Genomic DNA, 11,316 nt, shown 5'->3' on the forward strand with positions numbered 1-11,316 from the left:
CCATCCTTCTTCTTAATGAAAGGAGCACGTTCTAAAAAAATAACCAGAGCACACGGCGTGTTAGGGACTGGATGTCCCATTTCTTTACCCTAACTCGTCCAACCACTATATAAGCAAGTAGTCAGTATAAGATATTGTACGGCACGAGCCCTTGCCGAAGTGCGATTGACAGATACCACGCTCCAAAAGGGCATCCCAAGTACCAGCTTGACAACGTGTCTATTGGCTCAGAGGCCCGAATATATTTTCCAACTACATCTGGAGAATTTTGCTAGCTTCACATCACATGTGTATCAATACTATATATTAAAGCTCCGAGAATTGGAGTGATTCTAAGGGCTAAGGCACTTAGTACTGTCCATGGCACTGTAGCTATTGTTCATGTGATCCTCTGTGTGTATACATGTATATATACGGATACGAATACATATATGAATACATATATGTATATATGTACATATACACGTATGTTTGTATATACGTATCCATATATTTACATGTATAATATAATTTTTAGAAATTTCAGAAAAATAGCAAAAGATATAATAGTTATATTGATAAATCAGTTGAAATAATCTAAAATGCACAGAAAAATATCTAAAACTCAAAAAAAAATGAAACAAATTTTGTTAGGTTCGTATTACTGTCATCTACATTTTAAAATTATGTGCATGCATAAAAATAATATTTTTTCCCCATAATTAAATGAATGTGTTAAATATTAATAAATTCATAAATAAATATTGAGATGCCCAAAATTCATGAATATAATTTTTTTAGACTTTTTTTTGTCATGTTTTGTGCCCAAAAAAAATGGGCGTGACGCAGGCGCGCCAAATCCGCCTAGTTTATCTTTGACCAAGCTGCAGAAATAGCCTTCCTGGATCTGTTGGTAATTTGGAATCTGCATGTCGGTTAACAAAGCAGGAATATGTCTTCACAATGAAACTGCAGCTAACCACGCTTAACGTGTCTATTCAACGATTTGATTTTGGAGCAGGTATATATAGCAAGTAATGACTGCAACAACTTGATTTAATTAGTTTGGAGCAACAGACTTCAAATATGCTCATGGACCTGATCGTACAGTATGATGTAAAAAAGAACTAGACCGTATATATACCACTAGATCTTTCCCCTACCTTGGGGTAATACAATTTTCCAGCTGAACAAGGTTTAGATCATTGAAATCACATAGAATCTTAATTGGGATGCAAGAAAAGTTACTACCATATAAGCAAAACATGGAAAGTGTGTTAGTAGATTTTCTGTACTACTTTCGTATCTAAGTAATATGAAATATCATGGAAAAAGTTTTGCTGTCATTTACAGGATTCATATGATCAGTAGCCTACTGTCATAAACCAAAAGGGCAGCATGCCTTTTTCCAGAAGAAAGATAGTAATGATCATAGATGGTTCTTAATTTCCATCCATAGACCCTTAAAACCAAGTGAAGTTGACCAACTTCGGACAATCAACAAGCAAATGTACAGAACAATACCTTTGATATAGAGAAATACCAAGCGTTATTGTGCTAGCTGGTAGAAATCCTAGACCGCCTCCTTCAAGTTACAAGAATGCAAGACAAAATTTTGTTCGGTTTTACAGGTTGGACAAGAAACTAGGAACCAAAGAGAGTTCAGACATAGAAAGACAAAGCAAGAGTGCTACCACAGCTCATAACCTAGATCAAGGACTGAAGACCTGATAGAGTGAGAGACTACCATATAACTATCACAAAGCAGCCAACATAAGCAGCATCAGAATCCTTGAGACCCCCTCTCCTAATCATGCTTCATGTTCGTCTGTCCTGATCATTGGTAGCATTATCACCATCTTCAGCAGATGACGTGATCCCAGGATCAAGTAGAAGAGGAATAGTGCCAGGAATCGTTCCTCGAGTGGGAATAGTATGAGGCACAACATGAGCAGCAGCTTGCATCAGATCAGCCCCTTGTATCATGTTTTCCTTGTCCTCCTCTTGTAGCTCTGCCCAGGATCAGGAGATGATATGATTTTATCAAAACATGCATTGTCTCTTCTTTCCATAACGCCCAGCATATTGCAGCCAACCCACAACACGAAATTGTTCACTTTTGGGTAAAAGGATCTTAACCCATGTGAAATACTTTTTGGGTAAGAGGATCTTAACCCAGCAATCACATATCATATTATCTTTGTTTGAAAGAATACCATGTTCAATAAACCACAAGAATTTTTTTGTTTTGAGCGGGATCCTAGTTTTCCAGATATTACTAAACATGATGTCTCATAAGAGCTTTATCTCTTATGAAAAACTTCCAGATTTAGCAAAGCTCTAGATAATCTGGTCTTCACTATCAGGAAAGATCAAATTATTCACCCTAACAACAGTGCTCTTCCATTGCTGTCTAAAAGAAAGTGGAAAGAGCAGGGCTCACCTGCTGTCAGCGTGGTGCTGCCAGCTGACATGGCGTCGCGACATTGCCCAGGATGTACCAAAATGTTCCCCCTTTTAAGTGTATTGCTAATGTATCCCTTAAAGAAATAGAACAAACTGAAATTAGTTGCTCAATATTGAAGAGAGAATGCTAAAAAAAATTGGTTAAGCAAGTAGTTACCAATACATCATTTGCCGATGGGCGTTCTGATGGGCAAAAGGCAGTAAGTTTCTTCAAAAGTTCAGTATCACCCACCCAATCTGTTGGGTATATACTCTTTTTCAGGTTCCTCAAAGCAGAAAATCTCTCGTGACCACTTTTAAAAGGATGAAATATGTCTACAAATATCACACCAATGCTATAGATATCAACCTAGAATAAGGACGGCAATGAGTTATATGTGAGAAAACATTGGTATAGTTGCAACAGATTATCAGTAAGGCAAAGGCATACCTTTTCAGTAATATGTCCATCTTCAAGTTCGGGTGCTGCATACAGATCAGTTCCACAGTTTGGAGTCCCTACTTGACCAGCGATATAATTCTTTGCCCAACACGCATGACCGAAGTCCCCAATCTTAACTGCCCCAGATGGACCAATAAAAATGTTTCCCGGCTTCAGGTCCCGATGGATAACGCCCTTTAGGTGAATACGTTTAACAGCTTCGACGATTTTCTCAAAAAGTTCCCATGACTGTTCCACAGTTATTTGACGTTCTCCACGAAACAAAATATCCCAAACAGTACTGCACATTAATTTTAAACTTACGATGTCATTCGTTTGATTAAAAAGCATGCATTCTATATCACTATTAATATTTTCAAGAATCTATGGTAGGTAAATCAAAAAGCACAGACGGAATGCTCAACAGATTTTCAGAACTCCAAGAAGCTAACAAATGAGATTTGCATATCAAAATACATGTATCTAAATATGTGGGGGTACCTTGTACAGTACTCCATTTGAATGAAAAGAAGGTCCTTCAATTCATCATCCTTATCCTCATCCTCATCATCATCTGTGCCAATTAATTCATCATTCAAACTCCCTTTGTCCTTTAGATACATCTTGAAATATCCAGCTGAAACCCAAGCCTGGCATAATTTACAGATTAGATCCAGATATGTTTTATCAATGAAGAGAGATTGAGTAGCAGAAAAGTTACCTGGTAAAAAGCTGGAACATGTGGGTCTCTAAAAGAGGACAAGATCGCAACCTCCCTGTTAACATATCGTATGAAAATTGATTACTAAGTTCTGGAAAAAAAAATTAAGCCAATCGATTTTAGGTAGGTTCACAAACCTGGGCTCCTTGTTATCCATCACTGCTGCAGGCTCATATTTTTCTGTTAATTTGATTACTTTTATAGCACATTGAGCATTGTTTCCATAAGCGTCCTGATAAAAGAAGCGTTGCACGCCGCAAGTGGCCCCATCACCTGTCATAAGTTACACTAATAAAAAATGCAGTTGGTTTTAGCTTAACAATCTATTCAGATTAAGATCAGTACCAATAGGCTGTCCATCTCCAAAATCACAAATTCTTGGGTTCATTTCCGAAAATACATAGTCGTCTAGATCCTGTGAATAAACTCACAAACAAGAAGACAAAAGAACAATCAGTAAAAGACAAGCATCCGAATATTAGCATGAAATCAATTATTTGAATTGTTGTACCAATTGGCCCTCAAAGTCAAGTTGACTACTCAAGCTTCTAGAGAAATTGAAGGAAGGCTGCAACAAAGAATTAATAATTAGAAGTGAAAAGAAAAGGGAAAACCAGGGATTGAAAAGACCAATTGCCCAATTATTACCACAACAGTAGATCCAATTTCATTGGCATCCTTCAATATCATTGACAGAAACTCCTTCGTTTCATATTGCCTTAACCACGACAGGTTGTATGCTCTTGTCAATGTCCAAAGACCATCATCTGAAAAGCAAAGAGAATATAATGTAACATTGTAACTATTGTGCAGATATGTTTCTAAACTACTACAGACCCATTTCCCCAATTTATTTCAGTCATGTTGTAGTATAACCTTTTTTGCACTTCAATATTTCACATCAACATATAAATTAATCTAGTATCACCAGCAGTACCATTACCTTCTAAAAGCTATACACCTGAGCTGACTGTATATAAAGCACCATTTCACTATTTTTTTGGCTTGAACTCCCATGTACATCAAGGAAATTTGTACTGATCTGGAATGATTGTATTCGTTAGGAGGATCACAGATGGTACAGACTGAAAAAAATCTGATATTAAGGTATTATTTATCACTAAAGAAGTTTGTGGAAGCAAAGAGATCAGATATATTTATTCTAACATACTAGCACATCACTAGGGTCGAAGGAGAGCACGTGCCATGCAATCGGGTCTATTGTGGCATGCGATTTGAGGGATAAATACAATGTCCAATTGTCCATGCCCTTCAATTTCAACATTATCGCAAACCACTCGAACGTGGTAACTACTTAGGGGTTTATAAGCCTTTCGTAGGGTTTTTTGGGTGCCTTGGCATACCCTGCGGTCCGCCCATGATCTAACTATTATGCAGACTAAATTCCCAATTTATTGAAACCAGGCATCGCAAGGAACAATCATCCCAAACTACTTACTCTACTTACTGATCTTACTTACCGAAGAGTATAAACACCGCATGCGAATCCCCTGGCCATATTCGGACTTGAACAGTGTAGAGATCCTCCTCCACCTCCTCCTCCTCTTCTTCCTCCTCATCTTCCCCTTTCTCCACCTCCTCACTGGACGTCCTTGACTTCCCTTCCAGCACCTCTTCCATCTCGGCCACCGGCTGTCCCTCCAAGGAGGAGAGACGTGCGAGATCCTTGATCTCTCCTCCTTGGAAGAGCGCCACGTACATGCCCATCCCCAGCTGAGAATGGTCCACACCTCCGTCGTCCATGAAGGTGACGTCGGCGTCGGCATCGCCTCGGGGAGGCGGAGGAGGCATGGGGCCATGAAGCTTAAGAGTTCCCATGGTCTTGATGCCCTTGTGGCCGAGATGGTAGAACCGGAGCCCGACGGCCACCGCAGCAGCGGCTCCATCCACCTGCGCCGGCGCCTCCTCAACTCCCACCGCCGCCATGGCTGCATATACGGAAGGGACGCGGCGGAGGGCGGGTTGCGGAGTCGAGGGGCGGCGATCGGGCCGGGGAAGCGAACCGGGAGGCGGCGATCCGGGCTGGAGCGGAATGGGAGCCGGCGACGCGGAGGCGGAGGCGGTGGCCGTGGCGAGGTGGGGAATCCGGGCGGAGGAGGAGAAGCCCTAGCTTGGGAGGATTCCGAACCGGGGAGGTTCCTGGCGGAGAGACGAGAGCGCGGGAGGTGGCGGCGGCGGAGGGATTTGGATTTTGAAGAGAGACTAGTCTTCTGGCTTTCCACTCGGCTCGTGTACGTGAGTCAGACTAGTTTTGGCGGCGCCGGCCGTTAAAGATCAGCCACATTGGATTGGAGCACCAATTAGCCACGCCCAGCGCCCAACTCACTGCCTGATCAGTTCTGAATTCTGATCAACTCTTTTCTATCTATGAGATCTGATTTCAGAGAAAAATCTTTTCTCACGTATGTTATGTGTTTTTTTTTTCTCTTAGTTGTTTGTATTTAGTCGTTACATCAGAAAAAAATAACATAGATCAAAATTTCATAAATTTTTTTTTGATAAAGAATCTCGTACAATTTTCTTCCGTCGGCACGGTATCTGTCATTTGGCATCGACCAACGTGACTACAACCCTCGGTCACAGGAAGACCGTCGTAAGTTCTATCCAAAAATCACATTTATTCATCAAATTCATGCACAGACAGCTCGGATTAAGACAGGAAAAATGCATAATACTCAGCAGCACCAGCAGATCGCGTGGCCGGAACCCAACCCTGCGCGGCTGCAGTCAGTTGCAGCACATCCGCCATCGGTCAGGGGATTCGCTCCGCAGGGCGAAGAGAAATCAGAAAACAATCAAACATGGTGCTCAAAATTATTGATCCATTTGATTCAGAACAGTTTACAAGGTTCCAGCGACACTCCTCAAAAGGCCAATCCGTTATTAACCGCAGTGTAAGGCCATCTCCAGTAGAGGAGGTATTTTTGCAGATTCGGGCGCTACAGTGATTGCGGGTACTGTAGCACCCGTAATACTGTAGCAACACTGCACACAGAGACTGGCAGTGGGCTCGGAGGAAGAAAACAATGTCTGGTACTGTAGCAACACTGTAGCAGTACTGTTCACAGAGGATGCCATCGGGTCCAGAGAGAAAAAGAGGAGTAGAAGGTAGAAAATAGGGTAGCTGCTGGAGATGAAAAAATAAGGGATGCTATAATAATGATAGAGGATGCTGTAATAATGTTTTAGAGGATGAAAATTTAAGGTAGCTGCTGGAGATAACCTAACTGACTGCCCGGGTCACCATCGTCCACAAACATAAATAAACAGACTAACTTTACTTGATCACAAACAAAGCTGTAACGAAATCTGCTGCACTTTTGTGCAACATCAACCAGAGTTTTCTGCATCTTGTTTCCAGAGTAGGTCAAACTTTATCCTCGGGAATAGACTCTACTTGATTGCAGCTGAAGGTGTCCCTCCTGACTCCAGCAGGAACATCGCAGGCTCAACTTTGGCTGCGCACCCAAACTTGGAAGTGCTGTACTTCTTGTGGACGCCTGTAAGCCTCCCAGCTCCGGCCTTCTGGTGGAAGTCTACCATCATCTTGGAGCACTCACTGAGAAGGAGAACAACAGCAAAAGGAACACAATAAGTTAAGATACAGATGCTTGTAAACCCAGTCAGGAGGTAACTGAACACGCACTTACAGGAGTTGGTCACCGGTGTATCTGCTATGTAACTCACAAATCTTTGTCCATTGCTGGCAACGATTAATTGCACATTGCGCAGTATAAACTGCAGCGGCAGCCAGAAGCGAAGGGCGATACTTTAGCATTTGGTATTCAACGAGGCAGAGCTCCAACATGAAAAAGGAAACTAGCTCTAGCTGTGAAATAGACATGTGGGGCATTGTGTCAATCATAAAATCAACATATCATTAGTGGAGGTTTCGTTATTCAAGTCGTGAAAACATTGATCAGAAGGTTGTGATACTTCACCTGTTTATCAGAATCTGCTGCCTTCAGAAATCTCCTCATGAAGACATAAGGTGTTGGAACAGACATGTTGAACTGTAAAGTGTTCAAAATCAACTTTTCCTGCTCAATCAGAAGATTCAACTCTTAGTACGAAAAGAACCAGTAGCCAGTAGGTCAGGGACACTATAATATAAATGACGGTGTGCAACGATATAGCAAAGAGGAAGAAATCATTCAAAAGATTACAATTAGTCAATTTTGTCATGGTGCACTCATGGTGCAACTAAAAAAGATAGAATTGCATTTTTGCAGTAAGAAAAATGTGGATGGTGTTAGTAAATTTAATTTATTTGCTAAGGTAGTATATATGGATCTTAGTCCATGATCAAATTACATTTAGATATGCAGGACTAAAAGAACTGAGCATGAATTCAGTGGAAGTGCACATTGTATTCAAACGGATTACCATTTCTAGAATCTGCCCTTTTGTGTACGCCCGGTCAGAAATGAGCACTAGATCCTCAACGACAGGAACTGAAACCTCCTCATATTTACAAGCAAGAAGCATAGCTGTTACTCCAACCAACTGCAGCTTCTTCCTTGGAATTACTTGCTTCTCCAAGAATCTATCTATTATGTTTACCGTAAGAAAGAGTGTTTCGTCCATGAGCTCAAACTTGTAATGCACCTGGCAGGGGACCAATAAAAATATTAAAGTCCCATGCAGTTTCAAATCAGCACATCACTACAAGTTGTAAGGTCCAGGTACTGTATACGGCACGCTTTTGTACCTCAGTGAGCCAGTCAATCAGAATTGCTCTCATCTTTGCATTTATGTCTTATTGAATGGACATGTAATCATGCCTCACACAACTTTTTGCCTGCATATAGCATCACGTTGGTAATACTGAAAAGATAATAGAAGCTGTCAAGCATATTTTTCCAGGTTTTGAATGTTTGAAGGATTTTGTAGGCAGCAATTTTCGTTTAGGAGATCACAATTTATTTCGAGGATATGAAGAACCAATTTTTAGTAGTACAAGGACAACACGTTTGATCTGAAGCACAATGATGGGAATACCATGACAAAAGTGCTTTCTTAAACATGGGAGACAGATAGTTGAAATGTAGTGTTTTAGCTTTGCAGTTGTATTAGTTACGAGCACGGATGAAGCAATTTCAGTTGTATAAGCGTAATGCATTAATGATTGTAAGAAAGGAACGAAAGCCTCTAAATTAGAATAATATACAAACAGCATACATTCCATTGTGTTGCACGGGGCAGTTAACATACTTTAAGTTCTCATGGCTGTGAAGTGGACAAATGTGTGATATCAGAATCATTCAAATCAAACATGTCGACATTTTGTATTCAAATTAGTTTCTTGAATTGCATAAGAGATGCCAGTCCATGTTAAGGCATTTCCACATTAAATGCGTACTGCAGTTAAGATTACAGGATCTCGGTCTAGTTTGTTCAATTTTGCGAGGACCTTGTTCATTAGAACATCCAAGCACATTGTAGCTAAAACATCTGATCATTCTTATACCATGCAAATTCAGCATTCGGATTGAGATTGTCTACCAAAAATAAACAAGATAAACATGGTCTGACACTAAGAGACGAGATCACCTCGTTTTCTCTGTAGAACCTGTAAAGCTCTTCCACATACTCGGTTGCCGCAAGCGGGTTGTCCGAGTCAGCACTGTCAATGTCCATGATGGAATCATCATCATCCACATTGTCCTTGTGTTCTGAGTCATCCTACGGTATCAAATATAACAGTAAGTTGGAACCATCATAAACATGCCCAAAATACATCCCTTTCGAGAAACAGTGTTAATCACCATAGAGCAAATACCATATCAATGTCGGCGACCAACTTGAACTGTTCCAGGTCGATGTCGACGGTGCCATCATCGATTAGTTCCTTCTTGTGATCAACTTCAATTGCTGCAGCATCAGTCGCGGTCGCCTGATGTTCAGGTTGTTCTTTGCTCGCCAAGGAGGCGGCGAATTTCCTGAACTAGCAGAGCAATACCAGATCAAATCAAAGCCTCCAAGAAAAGTCAGAACGCAAGAACAGCTAGCACGCGTCCTAACCTCGTCATGGGCCGGTGGCCCGCCAACGCCGGCTTCTGCTCATCCCTCCTGCTCTTCCTGAAGAGAAGAAAGGGAGACGAGGATTAAACAAGATTTCGAGCCAAGAACCATAAAAAAGACACGATCTTGGGCGAGGATATTACTGTAGAATGGGCTTCTTGGCGATGGCGCAGGGGTACGGGGCAGCTCCGACGAGGTTCTTGATTTCCCTGAGCGCCCGCCGGTTCCCCATCTCTGCACCGACCCAACGCAAATCACGAGATCAGAACGAGGGAACGCGGCGCCGCAAACATCAAGGCACATCGGGGAACAGTTCACCCACCCCGGACGCTAGGAACGGGCTTTCCCACCACCGGCCTCCGGTTCTCGTCCGCCGCCGCCCTCCCCTCCATCGCCCCCGACGCCGACCTGCACACGCCGGCGATTCGCGTCAGGATTCGATTCAAGAAGCGCCCCCGATCCCCGTGGGGGAAGCGCGATTCATCAGACGCACCCGCAGGAGGAAGAAACGGATCGGCCGGCTTCCTGGCTCCCCTCTACGATCCAGGCGAGGAAGCGGCTATGGACGCAGGACCATACCGTCCATACGGGTCTCCAATCCCTCTCTATCTCTCTCCTCTCTGGCTGCCTTGGGGTTCGAAGGAGGAGAGAGATAGAGAGAGATAGAGAGAAAGAGACAGGGAAAAATTTAGGAGCTGATTTTGTTTTGTTTCTGTTCGTTCTTGGGGGAGAAACTGGGAGAGAGTGTCAGTGTGTCACACTCACACGTACGAGGAAGGAGAGGAGGGCCGGAGGGGGTTTGTCTGGGGCTAGATGCGAGAGGGAAGGGGGGGAATTTGAAAGGGGGGAAGCGACCGTTACGACCACGGGGAGCATGTGCTTTCAAACGGTTCCGTGCCGCCCGACCCGGGGCAGGCTCGGACGTTCGGCTGGGTGAGACTCAGGGGTCGTGACGCTCCGGTATACCACACGCTGACCTATGGGCCCGAGTTACGTGGTGCGACGCGTGGACAAGTGGGTGTTGGCAGGACCCGCTTGTCAGTCAGAACCGATGCCCACACACGCGTAAAAATCCCCACCGGGTCGAGACGCTCCCCTACGCTGACATATGCGAGTTTGGAGGCCCGGCGAGATGCGATCGGACGGACGGGATCGCGTGGGTCCCGGAAGAAGCTGCGAGACGGGAGATATAGGAACTGTTTGGACCAGTAGAATTTATAAAAACCTGATTTACAGCTTATGTATTTTTAAAAGCTAGCTAAGTAAAAAGCTAAGTACCGTTTGTATCTCTAGATTATAAGTTGATTTATTGTTGATTTTAGATGTTAATGATTTATAATATCCTTATTTTTATTGTTGACATGCAAACGCATACGAGGTGAAGGGGTGAATGACAGAACGATCTTTTTAACATGTATTAGCTAAAATAAGATGACTCTCCTCAGCTTATAAGATTATAGAAAAAATGTGTGATTGAGTTATTATAAGTTGAAATCGGATTTTGAAATTGGGTCCGTCTTTTTTCGGTTTTTGAGATTCCGAAATCAGATTTTCAGTATTTGAGCTGCCGAATACAGTGCTAGATTTGTAAATACGTCGATCTATTATCTTTTTTGACAAATACGCTGATATATATTATCTATTTTTATTTTGTCCGTGTCTTACAGCAGCTACTAATACATTG

The 11,316-nt window shown here is 42.6% G+C and overlaps 2 protein-coding genes across 2 annotated transcripts; both read right to left on the bottom strand.

Moving 5' to 3' along the window:
- Positions 1 to 1,371: 1,371 nt before the first annotated feature.
- On the bottom strand, positions 1,372 to 5,805 carry LOC133924762 (eIF-2-alpha kinase GCN2-like). Its single transcript, XM_062370456.1, has 11 exons — positions 5,069 to 5,805; positions 4,236 to 4,354; positions 4,099 to 4,155; positions 3,933 to 4,002; positions 3,725 to 3,860; positions 3,588 to 3,642; positions 3,368 to 3,516; positions 2,876 to 3,167; positions 2,603 to 2,794; positions 2,423 to 2,519; positions 1,372 to 1,991 (listed from the first exon to the last, which is right to left on the bottom strand). The coding sequence occupies exons 1-11, from the start codon at positions 5,532 to 5,534 to the stop codon at positions 1,798 to 1,800; spliced, it is 1,827 nt and encodes a 608-aa protein (XP_062226440.1). The 5' UTR covers positions 5,535 to 5,805; the 3' UTR covers positions 1,372 to 1,797.
- A 900-nt stretch (positions 5,806 to 6,705) lies between these two features.
- LOC133924763 (cyclin-B2-1-like) lies at positions 6,706 to 10,306 on the bottom strand. Its single transcript, XM_062370457.1, is given in 11 exon segments — positions 6,706 to 7,167; positions 7,259 to 7,437; positions 7,550 to 7,648; positions 7,995 to 8,216; positions 8,320 to 8,409; positions 9,162 to 9,293; positions 9,391 to 9,550; positions 9,633 to 9,689; positions 9,776 to 9,866; positions 9,955 to 10,040; positions 10,126 to 10,306. Coding segments are annotated over 10 exon segments (1,266 nt in total). The 5' UTR covers positions 10,025 to 10,040; positions 10,126 to 10,306; the 3' UTR covers positions 6,706 to 7,001.
- Between the last annotated feature and the right edge of the window lie 1,010 nt (positions 10,307 to 11,316).

This window comes from Phragmites australis, chromosome 7 (genome assembly GCF_958298935.1).
Source record: "Phragmites australis chromosome 7, lpPhrAust1.1, whole genome shotgun sequence".
NCBI lineage: Eukaryota > Viridiplantae > Streptophyta > Magnoliopsida > Poales > Poaceae > Phragmites > Phragmites australis.

Bases quoted from the DNA above. Each gene is read 5' to 3' on its own strand.
- LOC133924762 (XM_062370456.1), bottom strand. From the start codon at position 5,534: ATGGCGGCGGTGGGAGTTGAGGAGGCGCCGGCGCAGGTGGATGGAGCC. The intron at 4,355-5,068 runs GTAAGTAAGATC...TTTGCTTTTCAG, and splicing joins TGCGGTGTTTATACTCTTCG to ATGATGGTCTTTGGACATTG. The intron at 3,168-3,367 runs GTACCCCCACAT...ATTAATGTGCAG, and splicing joins CAAATGGAGTACTGTACAAG to TACTGTTTGGGATATTTTGT.